Raw genomic sequence first — 23666 nt, forward strand, 5'->3', positions numbered from 1 at the left:
CATTATAAAGCTGATTAAATACTTAGCATTCAAAAATTAGACAAAACTATCTGACCTATAAATTTTTTATTATGGTATCAGCCAGGATTCCTAGCTCAGAGATACACCCACAGAACAGCATTTCTGCAATTCAGCCACCTGAATTATTTGTATGAGTGTGTTCCACTAAATCCAAGCCAGGCACACCTGGCTGGCTTAGTCAGTAGAGCGTGCAACTCTTGGTCTAGAGTTGTGAGTTTGAGCCCCATGTTTGATGTAGAGATTGCTTAAAAATAAAATCTTAAACAAAAAACAAAACACATTTTATTTGCAAAAAAGTTGCTGAATCAGATTTGGACCTTGGGCCATAGTTTGCCAACCTCTGACCTAGAGAAAATCTGTTAACATTTTGATTTCTTTACTTACAGACAGGCAAATGTGCATTACATAGGTTCTTTTAAAATACAATCACACAATGGGGCACCTGGGTGGCTCAGTCGGTTAAGCTTCTGACTTTGGCTTAGGTCATGTCTCACCATTCGTGGATTCAAGCCCTGCGTCACTCTCTTTGCTGACAGCACAGAGCCTGGAGCTTGCTTCCGATTCTGTGTTTCCCTCTTTCTCTACCCCTCCCCTGCTCACAGTGTCTCTGTCTCTCTCTCTTTCTGTCTCAAAAATAAATATTAAGAAAATTTTTTTAGGGGCGCCTGGGTGGCTCAGTCAGTTAAGCGTCCAACTTTGGCCCAGAACACGATCTCACAGTTCATGGGTTCGAGCCCCGCGTATGGCTCTGTGCTGACTGCTAGCTCAGAGCCTGGAGTCAGTCTTTGGATTCTGTGACTCCCTTTCTCTCTGACCTTCCCCTGCTCACGCTGTCTTTCTTTGTCTCTCAAAAATGAATAAAACATTAAAAAAATTTTTAATTTTTTAAATAATAAAATACACACAAGGCATATTAATTTTTTTTGCTTTTTTTAAAATTGAAGTATAGTTGACACAATATTACGTTAGTTTCATGTGTACAGTATAGTGATTTGACAACTCTGTATGTTATGCTATGCTCACCACAGCACAGTTACCATCTGTCACCATACATTATTATTATAATACTGTTGACTGTATTTCCTGTGAGGTTCCTTTCATTCCTGTGACTTTTCATTCCATAACTGGAAGCCTGTATGCCTCCCCCTCCTCATTACCCATTTTGCCCATCCCCCTATTTCCTTCTTTATAGAAACTGTCAGTTCTCTTTATTTATGGGTCTTTTTCTTCTTTTTTTGTTTGTTCATTTGCTTTGTTTTTGGATTCCATATGTAGGTAAAATTGTATGGTAAAATTGTATGGTATTTGTCTTTCTCTGACTTATTTCACTTAGCATGATACTAAGTCTATCCATGTTGTAAATGGCAAGGTCTCATTTTTTCTTTTTTATGACTATAATATTCCTGTGTGTGTTTGTGTATGTGTGTGTGTTTGTACCACATTCTTCTTATCCCTTCATTTATCAATGGACACTTGGGTTGTTTCCATATCTTGGCTATTGTAAATACTGCAATAAATAGAGGTGCATAATTCTTTTCAAATTAGTGTTTCTTTTTTCTTTGGGTAAATACACAGTAGTGGAATTACTGGATCATACGGTATTTCTATTTTTATTTTATTTATTTACTTATTTATTTATCTTTGAGGAGCCCTCATATTGCTTTCCATAGTGGTTGTACCAATTTACATTTCCACCCACAGTGCACAAGAGGTCCCTCCTCTCCACATCTTTGCCAACACTTGTCATTTCTTGTCTTTTTGATCTAGCCATTCTGACAGGTATAAAGTAATAGCTCATAATTTTGATTTGCATTTCCCTTGATCATTAGTGATGTTGAGTACCTTTTCTTGTGTCTGTTGGCCATCTGTATGTTTTCTTTGGAAAAGCGTCTAATCAGGTCCTGTGCCCATTTTTTAATTGGATTATTTGGGGGTTTTGATGTTGAGTTACAAAGTTCTTTATATATTGTAGATATTACTCCTTTATAAATATATCACTTGCAAATATCTTCTCCTGTTCAGTAGCTTGTCTTTTTGTTTTGTTGATGGTTTCCTTTGCTGTGCAGAAGCTTTTTATTTTAGTGTAGTCTAAATAGTTTATTTTTTGCCTTTGTTTCCCTTGTCTGAGGAGACCCATCAGAACTGTTGCTAAGGCTGATGTCAAAGAGATTACTGCGTATGTTTTCTTCTGGGAATTTTATGGTTTCATGTCTCACATTTAGTTGTTTAATCCATTTTGAGGTAATTTTTCTGTATGGTGTTTCATTCTTTTGCATGTAGCTGTCCAGTTTTCCTACCATCCTTTATTGAAGAGCCCATTCTTTCCCTACTGTATATTCTTACCTCCTTTGTTGTAGTTTAATTAACCATATAAGCACTGGGTTTATTTCTGGGCTCTCTATTCTCTTCTTTTGATCTATGTGTCTGTTTTGTGGCACCTGTTTTTCTAAAGCAAAGTAATGTAATGTAAAACTTTGCTTTTAATTATAAATGGTTCTGGGCTATAGAACTAGATCTTCCTCTCTGGTAGTTATTGAAAGTAATGGGTAGTTCAAACAGTCAGACCAACATAGTTCTAGGATTATGTCATTCCTGAGATTTCTATCCTCTGAATACAAAACTCTTGGTTTTTAGTATAACATTCAGCAATAAAAAAAATCCTATCTTTAATATTTTCTTTTCTAGGTGCTGAAGGCCCTAACGAAATGCGGTCCAAAAAAGCCTCAACTGTATCACATGAAGAAGTGCTACACCCTCCCTCATCTAGTTTTTTGTCTAAGAGTAGGACATCCTTTATTGAAGACAGTGAGTAGTAATGTTATTAGACTACTGCTATGAGTTGGAGCCAAAAGTTTTTTCCTGGGACAATTTCTGTTGCTATTAGTCTTTTCACTTTTGTTGCTTTACACTTTATGTGATTCTTTTTGGTTTTACATGACTATATTGTAAACGTTTCCTATTATGAGCTCTGATTTCTTAAGATGGTTTTTGGTCACATTGCATCCACTATTTTATTATCTAACTCTTCTCTCAAAGATATGAGGACAATACAAGTATCTGATATGTTAGCCTATCAATTGGTGGTCTTCAAATTATTAAGGAATGACAAAACATAGTAATTTGAAAAACATTCTCATTTCCTACTGTTATTTCTGGGATTTTATGTAGTTAGTATTCCGTAAACTAGTTTTATAACCTGTGAATGAAACATAATTTCTGTAGCTGTTCTTCAAGCCATTTAGGTTTTTATTATCTATCTGTAGGTATATGTGTATATAAAATTAGTGTTTCTTACAGTTTCATCTTAATGTCCACTTTATTTTTGCCAATTAGTGGAAATTCCTTCTGTGGATGTGATTCCAAGTGCTAGGAAGCTAGGGGAGCCTATTAGATCAGCTATTCCTTTACATCCACCCTACCACCCTTCAGAGCCTCGAGCACCCTGTCCCATAGGAAAAGAATACTTGCGTTCAAGTCACATCTCCTCTGCTGTGAATTCTACTGGAGAGGACACTGCATTTTCTGTGGTAAGTAGAAAAGCTTACTTTCAATCAGATGGACGTCTATCAATTTAAAGACATCTCTGCTAGAATGGTAGTCATGGATACCGCACTAATCTGAGCACTGTACTTCGTATGTTTTGCCTCTGGATATACCTTCCTGTTCTTACTCTAGGACAATGTGGATGAATATATAGAAAGGAAAATAGTAAGAGCTAACAACACATTATTTTGTGTCATGCACAGTTCTAGGTACTTTACAGGTATTTTATAATTTATTCCTCACAACAGCTGTGGAGTAGTTACTATTTTTTTTTAATTTCCCAGGGGGAAGCTGATATATAGAGATTATCTAGTCTGAGGTCACATAGCAACTGTAGAGTCAGGATTTGAACTCAGTATTCTAGGGATGCCTGGGTGGCTTAGTCCGTTGAGCATCCGACTTTGGCTCAGGTCATGATCTCACGGCCCTTGAATTCGAGCCCCGTGTGGGGCTCTGTGCTGACAGCTCAGAGCCTGGAGCCTGCTTCAGATTCTGTCTCTGTCTCTCTGCCCCTCTCCTGCTTATGCACTGTCTCTCTGAAATCTAAACATTAAAAAAAAAAATTTGTTTTTAATTCAGTATTCTGGTTTCAGAGCCCATATTCTATGTCTCTAGTTAAATCATTTAAAACTTAATAAGAAAGTATGAAAAACAACCTTACATCCATATTCCTATTATCCATTGTGAACTGCTATTAATATCTTGGTCTTTTTGCTTCTACTCTACTTTGGGGAAAAAAATCCTTTTTTATAGTTATCCCGTCCCTATCCTCCTAGAAACAAACATGTAGGGATATGCAGATGGTGAATTTATAAACAATGATACATTCTCATTATTAAAAATTCAGAGAGTGCATAAAAATTACAAAGATGAAATTAGTATCATTAGCATTAGGTGACCATCATTCTAAACATTTCATGCATCTATTCAGGTAGGAAGGTGGATAGGTTAGAGAGAAAAAAGGGATCACATGATAATGGTTACATCTGAGAGACTTTTAGAGAGAGCTGGTAGAAGGGTTTCTGAATTGCTGGTAATATTCTGTTTCCTGACCTGAGTGGCATTTAAATGAGTGGGAATATTCCTTTTGAAATAATTCATGAGCAGGACACTTAAGCTTCAATAAAATGTTTTTAAAAATGTGATTGTCTTTATAGTTGTTACTAAAAACTTTTAAATTTAATTTTACTTATACAAGAAAAACATAAGTGAAATTGAAGAGATTTAAAAAATATATATTTTTTAATGTTTTATTTTTGAGAGAGACAGAGTGCAAGCAGGGGAGGGGCAGAGAGAGAGGGAGACAGGAATCCACAGCAGGCTATAGGCTCTGAGCTGTTAGCACAGAACCTGACATCGGGCTTGAACCCACAAACCATGAGATCATGATTCTAGCCAAAGTCAGACACTTAACTGACTTAGCCATCCAGGCGCCCTAAATTGAAGAGATTGTTAAACATCAAATGTCCCTTCATAAGATTTCCTCTGAAGTTAAGAAATAAATTGTTAAAAATGTTAAGCGTTTATATTCATAAGGTTTTACTTTTAACTGTTTTAATTTTGGACAGTTTCTGACTTCTTAATACCAAAGAGAATTATTTTAATACTTAACATTTGTGATTTGATCATCTTTTCATTGTCCAGGCTTAGCCATAACCCCTGAAATTTCATGTTTGAGAACACCTCACCTGCCTTTCTATTTGAATGGCATCCTCACCCACACTTTTTATCTGAGTTCAAGTTTATAGACATTTGTTTCTTTGGCATTGAGGATCAAGAGAGTATTTTGACAAATATGTTTTTAAAAAAGTAAAACATGAAGAATAAAGGGACCTAGCTTTGTGCCACAGGTCCTCCCTTTTCCTTCCACCCAGAATGTTTTTATGTGTCATTTTTGTAGCTTTTTCAAATCAACTTTTTTTTTTAATAGGAATCAGATAATAGAGTTCTCTTAAGTTCTAAGTTGCCTAAAGATAGCCAAGAGGAAATGGGTTCAGCTCAGATCCAAAGCCCTAGGACAAGGAAGCTTCCCAAAGGAAAAAGGTAGGTAATACTACTGCAGTGTTTTCAGTCTGTAAAAGGATTTGAAGAAAGGAGTGTACTTTCTGACCTTAGCTGTGAAGACCAGTATGAATTTGTTAAAGCATGCATTACAGTTATTTTGAACTAAGTAATGTTACTTGGCTACTTAAATATCACATGGTAATTTACAGATATGAAAGTAGACCTACAGTCTCATCCTGGGATTCATCCTTCTCCCAGAGGGCAGGAAAGAGGTTGACAGAAAAAGAATTACATGCAGTTTCCAAGAAACTTTCTCAACGGCTCTCTGAACTAGATTGGGCAAGTCTTGCTTTTTATCTATATTGAGATTGCCATAGTGGGTGAGTATTTAAATGATCTTCCAATTGAAGATGGAAGCTAAGCTAAGGTACTAAAATTAGTTGTGTCTTAGTTACTGTGAAAATGTTCCATGAATCAGACAGATAGGACATAGGTTGAAAAGTCATCTCCTCCTAGCCTTTCATGATACAACCACATTTGGTATGGATTTAACCAGATTTCTGTTGAATTCTGATGAAAACTAATCGTTTAATTGTTTACTTTTTTAAAGATTGTATTTTTAATTAATCTCTATATCCAACATGGGGCTCAGACTTACAACCCCAAGATCAAGTGCCACATGCTTTACCAACTGAGCCAGCCAGGTGCCCTGAAAACTACATTAAAACCTTTATTTTAGACTATCTAAGGTATAAAATTAGATCTCTGCTTCTCACAAAATCCAGTATTACAGTTTAGGGGTATCATTGAATAAATGTATTAAATCTCTATTTGACTTACTCTAAAGTTGATTGAAACTGAATAGTCCATAGCACTGATTAATACATACCCTTCACAAACTAAATATGCATAAGCATCTGAAAATTATTAGTACCTACTTATGAGAAGAAGCTTTTTAAAGATTCTATCTACTCTTTCCAACTTGCATTCTGCTGAAATCTGTGAAAGATGTTAAATAAAAAGTATTTTCTCAATAGATGTTAAAAAGTGCCCTGGGTGATCGAATTAAAGAAAAGACCAACTATGAAGAAGACAGTATTAGAAATGAAGAGTTGGAGAGTGGATATGATGAGACACTATCTCAGCACAGTGACAGCATCATGGAGTGTGGGCCAAAGAAGCGGAGGCCAGGTATGTCTCCCAGAGAAGCCAGGATGAGGTTCTAGGGCACCATGTAGGCACTTCCATTGGTCTCTAATGACTGGCTTTTTCATTTTAAATATTTCAGAAATATGTAAAAGGATCAAAAATAAAAATAGCTATATCGTCACTATCTAAAAGTAGATGCTAACAATGATATGTGCTTTACACCTTTTGTGTTTAAAAATAAGAGATGAAATCCCCTCTGTCCTTCCTGCAGTCCATTTTTTTCCTTCCTTCAAAGAAACAACTCTCTCAAAGTTAGTATCTTCTTATCCCTGTTTTTATTTTTTGGTTTTTTTGGTTTTATGGAGATAAAGTTGACATATAACATTGTTTTCTTTTAAGGTATATAGGTGCTTATTTCAGCAGCATACATATACTAAAATCATTTAAGGTATACAGTGTACTGATCTGATTAAGTTTATTTTGAGAGAGAGTGAGCAAGAGTGGGGGAGGTGAAGAGAGAGGGAGAGAGAGAATCCCAGGCAGGCTCTGTACTGGCAGCGAAGAGCCTGGTGCAGGACTTGAACTCATGAACCATGACATCATGACCTGAGCCAGAATCCAGAGTCGGACACTTAACTAACTGAACCACCTAGGCACCCCTTGATAAATTAATATATTGCAAAATGATTACCACAGTAAGTTTAGTTAACATCATTTCACATAGTTAAAAATTTTTTGTTAATAATTTTTAAGATTGATTTTTTTTTTGCAACTTTCAAATATGCAGTATAGTATTAACTATAGTCACCATGCTGGACATCCTATCTCCAGAACTTACGTATCTTGTAATTCGAAGTTTGTACCTTGTGACCACCTTCACACCCACCTTTGGCAACCACCAGTGTATTTGTATCTTTGAGTCTGGTTTTTTAGACTCCACATATAAGTGAGGTCATACATTAGTTGTCTTGGACTTACTTCACTTAGCACAGTGTCCTCAAAGCCCATCCATGTTATCACAGATGGCAGGATTTCCTTTCTTTCCTATGGTTGAATAATATTTGTTTATATATTTTTTTCTTTATCCATTTATCTGTTGATAGGCACTTAGGTTGTTTTTGTATCTTGGCTATTTTAAATAATGCTGCAGTGAACATGAGGGTGCATATATCTTTTTGAGGTATTGATTTCTTTTCACTTCTGGGTCATTTGGTGTTTTTAATTTTTTGAGGAACTTCCATACTGTTTTATTTATTTTTCATATTGTTTTACTTAGTGGCTATACCAATTTACATTCCCCCTAACAGTGCACAGGGTTCCCTTTTCTCTCTACGCTCTCCAACAACACTTGATATATCTTGTCTTTTTGATAATAGCCATTATTCTGGGGTGCCTGGGTGACCAGTCGGTTAAGCATCCAAGTCTTGATTCCAGCTCAGGTCATGATCCTACGGTTAATGAGATCAAGCCCCACTTCAGGCCTGCTTGGGATTCTCTCTCTCCCTCTCTCTCTGCCCCTCCCCCACTCTCACACATGCTCACTCGCTCAAAATAAAAATTAAAAAAAGATAGCCATTATTTAATCACTTAAGATGACATCTCATGGTGATTTTGATTTGCATTTCCCTGACAATTAGTGATGCTGAGTACCTTTTTGTGTACCTGTTGGCCCTTTGTGGGTTGTCTTTAGCAAAATGTCAGTTCAGTTTCTCTGTCCATTTTTTAATTGGAGAGCTTTACTATTAACTTATAGGAGTTCCTTAAATATTTTGGATATTAATCCTGTATGAGATATCTGATTTGCAGGTATTTTCTCTTGTTTGCTAGATTGCCTTTTCATTTTGTTGAGTTTCTTTGGTTGTGCAGAAGCTTGGTATAGTCCCACTTGCTGATTATTGCTTTTGTTGCTTTTGCTTTTGGTGTCAAGTCAAAAAAAAAAAAAAAATGCCAAGACCAGTGTTAAAGAGCTTACCCCATTTTTTTGTTTTTTTGTTTTTTTTATTAATGTTTTATTTATTTTTAGGGGAGAGAGACAGCGTGAGCAGGGGAGGGTCAGAGAGAGAGGGAGTCACAGGCTGAAACAGGCTCCAGGCTCTGAGCTGGCAGTCAGCACAGAGCCCGATGCGGGGCTCGAACCCACAAATTGCGAGATCATGACCTAAGCGAAAGTCGGATGCTTAACCAACTAAGCCACCCAGGTGCCCCTTACCCCGTTTTTTTCTAGGAGTTTACGATTTCAAGTCTTACATTCAAATCTTTAGTTCATTTTGAGTTGATGTTTGTTTACGGTGTAAGATAGGTTACAGTTTCATCCTTCTGAAAGGTGGCTGTCCAGTTTTCCCAGCACCATTTATAGAAGAGACTCTCCCCGTTGAATATTCTCAGCTCATTTGTTGTAAATTAATTGACGATATATATAGGGGCTTATGTCTGGGCTCTCTATTCTGTTCCATTGATCTATGTGTCATTTATGTCAGTACCATATTGTTTTGATACTGTAGCTTTATAAAACAGTTTGGAATCAGGAAGTGTGATGCCTCCAGCTTTGTTCTTTTTCAGGATCACTGTGGCTATTTGGGGTGTTTTGTGGTTCCATACAAATTTTGTGGCTGTTCTATTTCTGTGAAAATACCATTGGAATTTTGATAGGGATTACATTGAGTTTGTAGATCACTTGGGTGGTAACAGTATTCATGTCTTCAATCCTTGAGCATGGAATATCTTCCCATTTATTTGTGTCTTTCTTTCATCAGTGTGTTACAGCTTTTAGTGTACAGGTTTTTCACTTCCTTGGTTAAGTTTATTCCTAGGTATTTTATTCTTTTCTGAATTATCATTCAAGTATAATTAACATACAATGTTATATTACTTTTAGGTATATGATTCAGTAATTCTATGAATTTCTCAGTACTTATCATGATAAGTGTATTCTTAATCTGCTTTATCTATTTCACTCATCCCCCTCCCACTAAAGGTCTGTTTTTTGGTCTCTTTTTTTCTTTGTTTATAAAAAAAAATTCCACACACAAGTGAAATCATATGGTATTTATCTTTCTCTGATTTAAATTAGCTTTCTACTCTCTAGATCATCCATGTTGCAAATTGCAAGATTTCATTCTTTTTATGGCTTTTTGAAGCATTGTAAAGGGGACTGTTTTCTTAATTTCTCTTTCTTATTGTTACTAGCATATGAAAGGCAACTGGTGTTTGTATATTGATTTTGTATCCTGCAGCTTTATTTTTTTAATGTTTATTTTTGAGAGAGAGAGACATAGTGTGAGTGGGGGAGGGGCAGAGAGGGAGGGAGACAGGATCTGGAGCAAGCTCCAAGCTGTCAGTGCAGATCCCAATGTTGGGCTCAAACTCACAAACCATGAGATCATGAGCTGGGCTGAAGTTCAACACTTAACCAACTGAGCCACCCAGGTGTCCCTAAAGATTTTATTTTTAAAGTAATCTCTGCACTCAAACTCCCAACCCTGAGATTGAGTCACATCCGCCACTAAGTCAGCCAAGTGCCCCTGAATACTTTTTCTTTTTCTTACCTAATTGGTCTGGCTAGGACTTCTGCTACTATATCGTATATGTGTATATATACAACATACGTATATGTATAAAAGTAGTAAGAGTAGGCATTGTCCTGTTACTGAAATGAGAAGAAACACTTTCAGCTTTTCACCCTTAACTATAATGTTAGCTGTGGGCTTGTCAGATATGGCCTTTATTATATTGAGTATGTTCCCTTTGTACGTAGTTTGTTGAGAGCTTTTATTATGAATGGATGTTGAATTTTATTAAATGCTTTCTTTGCATCTGTTGAGATGATCATATTTCTATCCTACATTTCATTAATGTGAATCACATTGATAGGTGGATATTGAACCATCTTTGCACTCCTGGACTAAATCCCACCTCATTATGGTGTGTGATCCTTTTAATATACTGTTGATTCATTTTGGTAGTATTTTGTTTAGGAGTTTCGCATTGGTGTTCATCCATATTCATTTTGCATTGATGTTCAGCATTACTGCTGGTAATTTTGTTGATGTCTTATTTAGTTTTGGTATCAGGGTAATGCTGGCCTTCTAAAATGAGTTTGGAAGTGTTCCTTCCTCTTCTGTTTTTGGAAGAGTTTGAGAAGGATTGGTATTCTTTGAATGTTTAGTAGAATTTACCAGTGAAGCTGTCTGATTATGGACTTTTGTTAAATGGTTTTTGAGCACTGATGTAATCTTACTTGTAATTAATTTGTTCTGATTTTCTATTTCTTCATTATTTGTATTCAGTTTCTTTGCCCATTTTTAAATTAGATTATTTGTTTTTTTGCTATTGAGTTGTATGAGTTTGTTTGTTTGTAAGTTTGAGAGAGAGAGCACACAAACAGGGGAGGGACAGAGAGAGAGGTAGAGAGAATCCCAAGCAGGCTTCCCAGATAGAGGGCTCAGTCTCACAGTGAGATCATGACCTGAGCCAAAATCAAGAGCTGGAGGCTTAACCAACTGAGCCACTCAGACATCCCAAGTTGTAGGAATTCTTTATATATTTTGGATATTACCCCTCATCAGATCTCTAATTTGCAAATATTTTTTTCCATTCCAGAAGCTTTTTAGTTTGATGTAGTTCCACTTGTTTTTTATTTTTATTGCTTCTACTTTAGGTGTCATATATCTTTCCTGTTTTCTGATGTATGCATTTATTACTATGAATTTCCACCTTAGAACTACTTTTTGCTACATCCTGTAATTTTGGTGTATTGTATTTCCTTTTCCATCTGAAGATTTAAAAAAAAAATTCTTTGATTTCTTCTTTGACCTTTTATTTGTTCAGTAGCATGTTTTTTAATCTCTATATATTTGTGAATTTTTCAGTTTTCTTATAATTGCTTTCTAAATTTCCTACCATTATGGTCAGAAGAAACTGATATGATTCAGTTTTCTTAACTTTATTAAGACTTGTTTTGGTGCCCTAACATATGATTGGTTCTGGAGTATGTTCTTGTATGCTAGAGAAGAATGTTAGATATTCTGTTGCTTTGGGATCAGATATTCTGTAAATGTATGTTATCTGGTCAAAAATGTGGAGTTTAAGTCCATTATTTCCTTTTAATGTTTTATTTATTTCTGAGAGAGAGAGACAGCATGAGCAGGGGAGGGTCAGAGAGGGGGAGGTATAGAACCTGAAACAGGCTCCAGGCTCTGAGCCAGCTATTAGCACAAAGTCAGCTCGAACCCACGAACCGTGAGATCATGACCTGAGCCGAAGTCGCTTAACCTACTGAGCCACTCAGGCGCCCCCATTATTTCCTTATTGATTTTCAGTCTGGGAGATCTATCCATTGGTGACAGCGGGAGATTGAAGTCCCCTTATTATTGTATAACTATTTCCCCTTTCTATTTTAGGTTTGTTAATATTCACTTTACATATTTATATGCTCTTATGTCGGATGCATAATTACTTGGAAATGTTATATACTGTTTATGAACATTTCTATCATATAGTAACCTTCTCTGTCTCTTGTTACTTTGTCTTAAAGTTTGTTTTGTCTGATAAAAGTATAGCTACCACAGCTTTCTTTTGGTTTCCATTTGTGTGAAATACCTTTTTCTATCCCTTCACTTTCAATCTGTGTGGACAGTATCCCTAAAGCCTAAGTGAGTCTCTGTTTATAGTCACTGTGTAGTTGTGTGTTTTTCTTTATAATCCATTCAGCCACTCTGTGTCTTTTGATTGGAAAATTAGTCCATTTATGTTTAAAGTAATTATTCATAGGTGTCAACTTAGTGTTGCCATTTTGTTTTCTGGCTGTTTTGTAATTCCTCTGTTCCTCTCTTGCTTTGTGTTTTGATTTTTTTTTCTAGGCATCTACTTAGACTTCTTTATTTTTTGTGTATGTATTCTAGGTTTCTCTTCCTGCTCCCATACTTTCTTTTTGATATAACTTACATCCTCTTATCATGTGTATCTGTTAACAAATTATTTTAGTTATTTTTGCTACTTCCGTCTTTTAACCTTTATGCTAGATTTATATGTGCTTTACCCACCACTGTCACCACATTGTACTTTCCTGAATTTAACTATATATATACTTTTACCAGTGAGATTTTACTTTTGTATGCTTTCTTGTTACTAAATAGCACTCTTTTATTTCATTTTGAAGAAGCTCCTGTAAAATTTCTTGTAAGGGTGTTCTGGTGTTGGTGAACTGCTTCAGCTTTTGCTTATTTGGAAAACTATTTCTCTAGTTATAAAGGATGGTTTTGCTGAGTAAAAGATTCTCTCAAATTAAATTTGACAAGTAAGTTATAATGTGTCTTAGTGTGGGGTCTTTGGATTCATTTTATTTGAAAGTTTCTGGGCTCCCTGCATCTGGGTGTCTGTGTCCTTTAAAACCCAGGTGAGAGGAGTTTTTAGCCATTATTTCTTTGCATTAGCTTTCTGCTTTTTTCTCTCTGGGAAGTCTGTAGTGTGAATATTGATCCACTTGATGGTGTCCCACAAATCCCTTAAGCTGTCTTCACTTTTTTTCATTCTTTTTCTTTTTGGTCATCTGTTTTAATAAGTTCTACTGTCCTGTCTTTGAGCTCGGTAATTCTTTTTTCTGCTTCCTCTAGTCTGCTGTTGAACCCTTGTTTTGAATTTTTCAGTTTAGTTACTGTATTTTTCAATATGTGACTTGAGTTTGGCACTTCATTATATTATCTATCTCTGTTGAAATTCTCTGTGCATGCATTGTTCTCCTGACCTTGTGGAGCCTCTTTATGCCCATTATTTTTAAGCCTTCATCAGGTAAATCCCTATTTCTGTTTCATTAAGGTCTGAGTTTTATCTTATTATTTTGTTTGGAACATATTCTTCATTTTCCTGTATCAGTCTCTGTGCACTAGGTAACACCCACCTCTCCCAGTCTTGAAGGAGTAATCTTGTGTACTAGAGCCAGTCCCTAGTTCTTGGTTGTACCAAACCTTTGTGATTGTCAGACTGCTTTCTTTGTTCTTAATGGCTCCCAGTAGGTGAGGGTGGGGTTTTTCTCATTCACCTGAGGTGTAGAAGTCATTCAGCTAGTTTTTGGATTTCTTTCAGAGGGAACTGTCCCATATGGAGCTGTAGAGTCAGTGCATCCCTGGTAGGTAGTAAATTCAGGAGCCTCTAAAGTGCCATCTTAAACTGCAACCTTCTCATCAACGCTTTTGTTTTAAATTTACATAGATTCTGTAATATTCTGTAACTTTTTTTCTCTTAACATTGTTTTGGAAATCTATGTTGATACAGTTCATTTTAACTACTGTATAACAACTTCATATGAATATATATGGCTTGTATGAATATATATAGATCACTTTTTCCTCTATTTCAGCACATGTAGATTGTTTCTACTTTTCCTAACTACAGTTTTGCAATGAACAACCTGTAACATGTGCAAAGGTTCTCTAGGATCTCTGGGCCAGGTTGTAAAGCCTGGAACTCCTGATCTCAATGTCATGAGTTCAGACCTCACATAGAGAGTAGAGTTTACTTTTCTGAGAAGTTTCTCTGGGATCTACATACAGTAGAATTGCTTTTTACTCCAAAATTACTTTTTTCCTCTTATTTCCTCTTTCCCCAAGTAATCTCTAGGTAAGCCTCACCTAGTAAGCTACACGTTTCCCTTACTATATACATCCACATCTATCCTATTTTGAAAACTCAACATAGTTAAGTTACAATGCCATTTTAATTGGATCTTCAGTTTCTTTTTTTTTTTTTTAAATGTTTTATTTATTTTTGAGAGAGAGAGACACAGAATCCAGACAGTCTCCAGGCTCTGAGCTAGCTGTCAGCACAGAGCCCAACACAGGGCTCGAACCCACAAACCATGAGATCATGACCTGAGCTGAACCGACTGAGCCACCCAGATCTTCAGTTTCTAAAGAATACATATGGACATAATAAGACGTCATAAAAACATCATTTAAAGTAAAAGGTGGGAGCATCTGGGTGGCTCAGTCAGTTGAGCATCCAACTTCAGCTCAGGTCATGATCTCATGGCTCAGCTTAAGAATTTGAGCTCTGCATCAAGCTCTCTGTGCTGACAGCTCAGAGCCTGATTCAGATTCTGTCTCCATCTCTCTCTGCCCCTTGCTTGCTCAGACTCTCACTCTCAAAATACAAACATTAAAAAAATTAAAAAGTAAATTGTGCAAGTCAGTTTTTCTTAATATCTTTTCTTACTACATAATCTCAGTGCCTGACATGGGGCTTAAACTGAGATCTAGAGTCACATGCTTCACTGAGTCAGCTAGGTGCCCTCTTAATATCTTACATTTAAAATGAATTTGAAAGATTTGAATTAAAAGACTGGAAAAAAACAAAAGCTTAGGAGGGAAATTTTAGTTCTCTTGGAAGGTTTATTTAGCAAGATACCACACTGGTTTCCTTGATCTTAGAATTACTTGTCTTTCTGAAAAGGCATGGAGTCGTCCCTCTCTACACAACTACCAGATGCCCTAGCACAACTATACACAGTGGAACATTAAAAGCATTTATGAAGAAAAGTGATTTGTTAGATCTCTTAGGCAGTGTGGAATTATTAGGAGGGCTAAATTACTAAGTAGGGAAAAATTGGGACTACTTACAAAATGCTGAACTATATTAAGTTTGTCTTCTAAGCGTGCTGCTTCATAAGGATGAGATGTTTATGTACTTCTGTCCTACCTCCTCAGGACCTAGATCGGTATAAAAGGATAGCAGACATGCAGCTTGGATGGTGTAACATTTTCTTCCTCCACCACCGCTTCCTTCCACTGAATTTAGGCCTTTGTGTACACAGTAGGTGTCCCGCTTGTTGCTCCATTTTCAACCCAAAGTGGAATGTAGAATCTAAGTACTTCTTTTATGTGCATTTATCTGTTTACTTGGTATGACTGAACATAGAAACAAATACAAATTAGTTACAGGAAAGAGTATGTTTAGCACATTCATAGTCATTCTTTTGTGGATTTGGTAAAAATCAACTATTAGATTTCCAAGTTAACGTTTCTGGCTGTGAGGAACTAATGGTACATGTCTTTTCTGTGTTACAGGAGTTCCCATGCATAGAAGGCCACCCTGTAGATCTCATTCGCTTTCTCCATCTCACACACACACACAGTCCCATATGGAGAGAGAACGGCAGCGAAAGCCAAAAGAAACAGATATCCGCCAATTCCAAGCAAAGGTACATCCCATCTCTTGACTACTATTGAGGAGCAGACAATACCATCTACCCTCAGCCAAATGCTACAGTGAACATGCTTAAAATGCATTTAATATTCTTGAACTAAATGGATGATAGGAAATTATGTGACAAAGCTTTTATGTCTCCCATTAGAGAACATAAAACTTGTACTTGTGATACTCTAAGAAAACTAACCTTGTCAGATAGAACCCCAGCACTCCAGTGGATTCAGGAAGAGTAGATCAGTGTGGGTTGTTTTCAGAGACTGCTTCAGAGAGGGTGAGAGTTTGAGGTGGATTAAAAGTGTTAGGCCATTTGAGTTACCGATACGATTTAAGTGCTCAAGACAGGAATGAGAGGAGATGGTTAGGATTCGACATGGAGAATGCATGATTACCAAGGAGGACTTTCTGCTGTGGAACAGGGCTTTTGAAATCCAGCATAAATTTAGAACACTTACATTGTTTGCTATAGTATATTTTATAATTAGTGAAAAACTCAAATGCATTCAGATGTCATATAACAACATGTAACTTCTCCTCAGGATACTATCAAAATAATTACAAAACCTGAGAATAAAAAAATGTAACATGTAAAACTTTATGTCCCAATTAATGTCTGTTGAATAATGTATATTTAGGATAGTGAAGTCTAGGAACTTATGTGAATTTTGCTCCCTACATTTTCATTTGTATATGTTTTTAACAATTACAATATATGGCTTTTTCTCCTCTAGGCAATAACAGAAGCATTTGAAAGAGAGCTAAGAAGAAATAAAGTTCAAGAGAATATTGGATCTCTAGGAATAAATAATGATGAGGAAACAGTGGGTAAAAGTCTCTAATAAATGCAGTTTAATCAGATCAGTGGAAAGTACAGAGATGATCTTTTTAAAAGGAAAAAAGAATCAACAGGGCCTTATTCATTAGCTCCTTAGAAAAAGGATTTCATTTCATGAAGCGGGATTTTCTCTTATTTATAGGGTAATCAACTTGCTAAAATGTGGCAAGACATGGTACCAGAGAACACTAGCCTTTTTCCTTCTTGCCCCAAACGGCCATCAGTTCTTACGTGGTTCTGTTTAGCAGTTCACCAGTAGTTTAAAAGCTCGTTGAGGCTAACAGATTAAAGGGAAGTCAGGAAATCTCAGTTGTTCTATGCCTGAAGGGAAAAAACTCAAAGCGTAAATTTTCATTGCCTTTCAAAAGGATGGTTACAGAAATTATGTGAAAACAGGAAAAATGCTTATGCTAAAATTTCGTGAACAAAACAGGATATAAAATACATTATGATCGCAACTAAACATTATTTAGGCACTTTTTTAATCTACATGGAAAAAGTTGTCAAGCAAGTACATCAAAGCATTATTGGTGATTGTTTTTAGGGGTGGGACTCTGGTGACTATGAAACTCAAAAAAGATTCCATGCTTTTTCACATCTGAGAGGTACCAGAAGCCAAAAAGGTGCTTTTAACTTAGAGTAGAAAAACACCAGATTTTAGAAATGTAAAGGATGACGGTTTGATTGGGGATTGGTTAGCTATTTGTGTCAATATGTAATACTTAAGATAATGTATGAAAGAGTTATTAGACTTCTACCTTATTTCTATTCTGTTTTATGTCTGCTTCTAAGGAAAAAATATACAGAGAAGCCGTTCATAAAGGAACTCCAAAACGTAGTCAGCCCTGGAAGACTTACTCTAGAAAAACCACAACTCCAAGTCCAAGAGGTGGCTTGCCAAAGGCAAATAAAGCCGTTCCAAGTAAGAACCACAAAATTCTGCTTTACGGAAAACTGGCATCCTTTGAAAGTGTGTGCTACATTCCAAGGGACACAGCACTGAAAACTTCACATCTACCAGTTAGCTGGAGAAAGTGTCCTCTTTTATCACTGCCATATGCTCGATTTCTATATAGAGAGATAAAACTCTTAAGGCATTTATTTAAAACTCTTAACACCTTAGGGAGGCCTATGCATTGGTACCAGAGACACGATAGGGCTACTACCTGCTGCTGCAGCCTCAGCCTCACTCTGCTCACTCACACTTTACTTGTCTTTTCTTTGTTTCTGGGAAGTTGGTAGAACCAAGGAGAGGGTCCAAAGCAAACATATGGCCCATCCAGCTCCTGTTATATTGACAGCTGGTGCCAGTGAGTGTTAGAGTCCTGTTAAAAGGAACACGAGGTCATGTGAAATGCCAGGGTTTGTTTCAAACACTGCTGGCCTTCTGACTACATCTCATCAGAGACTTCGCCTCCCAGTAGGGCCGAGAAGTGTGTATGTGACCACACACACAGTATCCCCCCGCAGTCGCTGGGTCAGCTTCATGGGACTTCATGGGAACAGCATGTCATCAATCAGAACTCTTGGGCTTATTTTCATCCTTACTGGCAGTTGGTGTACTAGGATCAAAGAAGGAGTCCAAAAGTTAATGACGTATTTTTAGAAGTATTCTTTTTAGGATCTGAACTGCATCACTTAGATAAGCTTTCCTTTGCTGGGAAGGTGGAATGACAGTTCTTATTAAAAGCTGTCAGCAAATCTCTCAGATGAAGAGAGGTTTTTTTTTGTTTTTTTTACCTTGCAGTGAAAGTGAATGAACATAGCCTCCTGCCCCTATTGCTGGAGCAGTTTCCATTTCTTTATGTTTCTGGTGAAACACTAAGCAAAATGTGGAAACAGCAAATTACACAGGTTGAACAGCTCAGAAAAGATGCATATAGAGAAAATCGATCAAAGAAGAAACTCCAGGATGAAGTAAGTTACCTGTCAATTTCAGGCACATAGGACTATAAAGCAGAAGGGGAAAGAACTAATCTTTTAGAACCTAATGAATAGCATTATTAACCTCCTTCCTTCTTTTCCCCACTAAAGATAGAAGAAGCCTTAAAAAAGCATGATCTCCTTACTGCACTTGTCAAGAAAGAATATGAACATAACAAGAGACTGGTATGTTAAGAGCAAGTTGAATATGATAATTTTGAATTTATAAGTTATATTAATTACTTGTATTTCTACAGCTAGGTGATGGTCCCACAGATTTACCTTTAACACTTGCCTGTGGAAGCATCTAGGGCTGTAACCAAAACTGATGAGGGAGGAAAGTGATAGGTACTTTATATATAGTTTAATTTGGTTTTTATAATAACATAAAGGAGAGGTTTTTCTTCGAGATGCTAACTCTACTTGGTCCACTCTGATCAGCAAGGGGCAAGATCGTGATGATAATTCAGGTCTCTACTTCCACAGCACCTTCAAGGTACCTGGTGGTTGTAACTTAGTGCTCTTTGTCCTCTCTGATCTTTCTCATGTTGTAAGTAGAGAGCTGAGGTAGTTTATCACCCTCCTTTACAATGTGGATTGAGAACCGTACCTAGTACACCATCCTCTGTTGAGTATAATGGAGCATACAGAGGTCAAAGACAGTATGCCAGAGGAAGAGGTTTTAAAACTCTTGGTTGAGGTTGAGATAAGCACTGAGAACTGTAATCCTAAACCATTCCAGAGAAAGAAAGGGAAGCCATCTGAAATCAAGTATGAGTCTGAACACCAAGTTGAGGGCTTTATGTATGAGACCTCCTTTCATCCTCTCTGCTTTGCAAGATACTGTCTAATCTCCTTAGTTTTCATGTAAATAATCTTGGTAACAAGTTTTGCCTGCAAGTCAGAATGCCTTCTTTCTACTCCTTATAAGCTGGCATCTGTCTCAGTGGGGCTTAGGCGACCCCCTGGTGGACACGGGGAGATGCGATCTCCAGTTCCACCACGATCACCTGTGGCAGTCGGGGGCTCTTTGGGGCGGCCCTTCAGACTGGTGGTGAACTTACCAAACGCCTGAAGGCTTCTGGGGGCCAACAGTTTCTTGGAATCTATGCCCAGGTGATTGATAGGCCACTGGCCCTGCAGGCCCGGCTTAATACTAGAGGACCTCCTGGTGTGGAGCAGGGCAGTTAAGAATGCCAGAGTCTGTCTTCCTCTTGTCCTTACCTCTTTTTTCCTCTCCCAGCAAGACTTCAAGGACCGCATTCATAGACAGAAGTTGACACAGTCAAAGATAAAGGAAAATCGGCAGCAGATTGTCCGTGCCCGAAAATACTATGATGATTATAGAGTTCAGTTGCGTGCAAAAATGATGAGAATGAGGACCCGGGAAGAAATGGTAAGTAATACAGCTTTTTATCCAACCCCTGTCAAAAGGATGAATTTTAGGTTACCTTTCAGGATGACCTTCTTTGTGACTCCTGTCCCAGTTTGAATCCAAAACCCAAATGCAAGTCCTCAAGTGCAGGCTACGAAAGTTTCCACTTGCCTGTGCATTTTATTACCCGCGTGGTACCTCCCAGTCTGTTCTCGGTCTCCCCTGCCCTCATCTGAATGTGAGGCCTTCATTCCCTCTGTTCTCCTGCACCTGTCCTCCAGTGTAGTTTGGGAACATGTTAGAAGGAACAGGAATCCTCTTAATCAAGCTGAAATGCTTAATGTTTTGAGATTACAAACCGGTAGTAAATTTTGTCTCTAGAGTAAAACATTAAGGTAATTACAGTTGACGGCACTACCACTATCAGCATTTCCAGACGATGCTACTAAGGCTTTGAGAGGTTAAGTAACTTGACTGAGACAGTATCGCTGAATAATGAATGCATAGCCATAAGGGAAGTGGGCATATCTAAATCCTTTGAATAATTTGTTTTCCTCTGGTGCAGATAACTGCCTCACCCTCAGTTGTGCACATGCGTAAATGCACCATATGTTCTCTGTCTGGGGTTCCTCCCCTATATACATGACTCCTTGAGACTTGTTTTCTGAAAGCAGTAAAGAATTTTGGGAATGCAGGCAAGGATGCTGAACACCACTGGTCATGTACAAATCAAAACCACAATGAAAAACTTCTCACCAAAATGGCTAAAATAAAGGGGCCATTTTAGTGAGGCACCTAAGGTGGGCTCCATTGGTTAAGCATCTGACTTCGGCTCAGGTCATGATCTCACGGTTCGTGGGTTCGAGCCCACGTCTGGCTCTGTGCTGACAGCTAGCTCATGAGGAGCCTGTTTCAGATTCTGTGCCTCCCCCTCTCTCTGACCCTCCCCTATTCACGTCACACACTCTCTCTCTCAGAAATAAATAAAAAACATTAAATTAAAAAAATAAAATGGCTAAAATAAAAAAGACAGGTGTTGGCAAGATTATGGAGAAGTTACCGCCCTCATGCAGGCCTGGCAAAATGGTGCAACCGCCTTAGATAATAGTCTGGCAGTTCCTCAGAAGGTGAACACAGAGCTACCGTAGGACTCTGCAGTCTCACTCCTAGAGACATATCCACACAAATAACCTATAGCAGCCTTATTTATAATACCCAACAAGATGAAAAAACTCCAGAGGCTCATCACCTGGTGAATGGATAAACAAAATGTGATCTACCCATAGGATAGGATATTATGTGGCAATAAAAATAAATGAGATACTGATACCGGCTATAATATAGATGAACCTTGAAAGCATGCTAATAAGTAAAAGAACCTAGATACAAAAGGTCACATATTTTAGGATTCCACTTATATGAAATATCCAGAATTAGGCAAATTTATTGCCCTAGAAAGTACATTAGTGGTTACAAGGAGTCAGGGGTGATGGAGCAGTCACTGCTAATGGGTATACAGTTTCTTTTTGGAATCCTGAAAATGTCCTGAAGTTAGTGAGGATGGTCGCACGACTCTGAATATACAAAAACTTACTGAATTATACCTCTTCAAAGGGTGAATTTTATGGTATATGGATTGTATCTCAAAGCTGTTACTTAAAAAGGCTTTGTGAAATACAGTCAGTCTCGTTGGACAAAATGTTTCTATTCCCCCAAAGTTCAGCATTAACTTTATTTTTCCAACAGATATTTAAGAAATTGTTTGAAGAAGGTTTACAAATTCAAAAGCAAAGATTACGTGACCTAAGAAACTATGCCAAAGAAAAGCGAGCTGAACAAAAGAGACAGCACCAGAATGAACTGGACTCCATGGAGAACTACTATAAAGACCAGGTGGGCTCTCGCTGTTGCTTGTTCACATCCTAATGTGCTTAATCCTGATCACCCTGTGTCAAAGATCAGCCTAGTATATTTAATAAAAACCCTCCATGTATTAACTCAGAACCTGTTGTTGCCCTGGTGATTCACAGTAAGCTAGTCCTTGACCATGGTACAGAGTCTGCATTGCCCTGGTTCTGTTAAAACAAAGATTTTTAAGGGGCGCCTGGTGGCTCAGTCAGTTAAGCATCCGACTTTGGCTCAGGTCATGATCTCCCAGTTTGTGGGCTTAAGCCCCGCGTTAGACTCTCTGCGCTAACAGCTCAGAGCCCACTTTGGAGCCTCCGTCTCTCTCTGCCCCTCCCCCAGCTTGCACTCGCTCTCCCCCTCTCTCTCAGAAATAAAATCTTTTTAGGTCTATGAACTTTAAATATAAGAATTGTTATATTTGGGCTACAGATAAAACATTTGGTTTTTGTCTTCCCTACAGTTTTCATTGCTGGCAGAAGCCATATCACAAGAACGCCAGGAACTCAAAGCCAGAGAGAGATCCCAGGCACAGGTAATAATTAATAGAGATCACTGACTTACAGTTTTCAGAACTAGAAAACAACTGTAGCAGACGTTTTAAGGGAAATGGAGAAGATTCATCTGTGATCCAAGACATTTATCCTCTGGTTAATCTGATAAATAGGATTTACCATGTGTTAATTTTACCTGTGAAGTCTCCTCCATAAGAGCTGCTGCTGAATTAGTGAATTCGCAGGGGCTGGGGGAGCTAGAGGGTGGAGGGTCTAACAACCGAGGAGGGCCGGACAAATGTGAACAGCAGGTGACGGGAGTTCTCTTGCAGACACTGTATAAGGTGAAGAGGGAGCTGAGGTCGAAGATGGAGAAGGAGATTCAACAGCTGCAGTGCATGATCACCCAGAATGACGACGATGCTTTCTTCCGGGAACTGGAAGCTGAGCGCTTCAGATCTCGCCTTCATATGGCTTCTTTTCAGTACAGTAAAAATCCCTTTCCCTGAGGCCAGGTTCTATAAGTGAAGTTTCTGGAGGACTTTACTAGGACAGAGCTAGAGCTGAGCCAGTAAACAATCTAAACCAGGAGACTCCTTTCCGAACGCTTTACTTATATATTCATTCCAGTACTTTTATAATTTTTTAAATAAAAAATTTCTTAAAGTACTCTGCTGTGAATTTGTAAGTTAAGGGGGGAGGATTAAAGCACATACCCTTCATTAGTCATATTTGCACTCAAGCAATGACTAGGCCTTGACTGAGCAGCAGGCTCCTGAAACCTATTGCTGTAGTTCAGTAAAAACAATACAAATCTTTAATTCAGAAAAGGGCTGTAAGTGGGGGCTTGTCGTCAGCAGTGGGAGCTGGGGTTAAACCTTTAAAATAGCATGTGTGTGTAGCTTTTGCACCTGGTGGCTTCTGTCTGCTGTCAGGGGGGGCAGCATGAGAAGAGGCCGAGGGCGGAAAGCCAGAAGGTGTGCGCCTTGAGGGAGCACTAGTGCCTGCAGGTGGTAGGAGGTGCAATGGACTGAGGTAGGCAAGCGTACGCCACGTCTGTTGCCGGCGTGGAGGAGCAGGAGGAAACCCCCAAAGCCAGCAGGGTGTCCCTTCCATAGGGAGGCAGCTTCACAGCAGTTGCAGACGGGGGACTTTGCTGATCAGAGCCAGAGAATGGCACAGGACACCGGGAAGGAACTGAAGGGGAGAAGAGAAGCTC

At 38.0% G+C, this 23666-nt stretch overlaps 1 protein-coding gene across 3 annotated transcripts in view; it reads left to right on the forward strand.

Annotated features, from left to right (window-relative positions):
• Positions 1-23116, forward strand: part of CEP95 (centrosomal protein 95) — a 40313-nt gene extending 17197 nt beyond the window's left edge. For 2 of the 3 annotated variants that reach the window (XM_077780277.1, XM_077780279.1), the window contains 14 exons: positions 2707-2826; positions 3355-3548; positions 5495-5607; positions 5778-5907; positions 6606-6759; positions 15777-15910; positions 16647-16736; positions 17543-17672; positions 18498-18667; positions 18785-18859; positions 19917-20069; positions 21795-21941; positions 22417-22488; positions 22780-23116. In XM_077780277.1, coding sequence (XP_077636403.1) covers positions 2707-2826; positions 3355-3548; positions 5495-5607; positions 5778-5907; positions 6606-6759; positions 15777-15910; positions 16647-16736; positions 17543-17672; positions 18498-18667; positions 18785-18859; positions 19917-20069; positions 21795-21941; positions 22417-22488; positions 22780-22956 — 1859 coding nt within the window. In that variant the 3' untranslated portion in view covers positions 22957-23116. The remainder of the gene's footprint in view (positions 1-2706; positions 2827-3354; positions 3549-5494; positions 5608-5777; positions 5908-6605; positions 6760-15776; positions 15911-16646; positions 16737-17542; positions 17673-18497; positions 18668-18784; positions 18860-19916; positions 20070-21794; positions 21942-22416; positions 22489-22779) is intronic. The other variant, XM_077780278.1, reaches the window with a different exon arrangement.
• Positions 23117-23666: the final 550 nt, after the last annotated feature.

Source organism: Crocuta crocuta, unplaced genomic scaffold, assembly GCF_008692635.1.
Source record: "Crocuta crocuta isolate KB4526 unplaced genomic scaffold, BGI_CrCroc_1.0 scaffold288, whole genome shotgun sequence".
Taxonomy (NCBI): domain Eukaryota; kingdom Metazoa; phylum Chordata; class Mammalia; order Carnivora; family Hyaenidae; genus Crocuta; species Crocuta crocuta.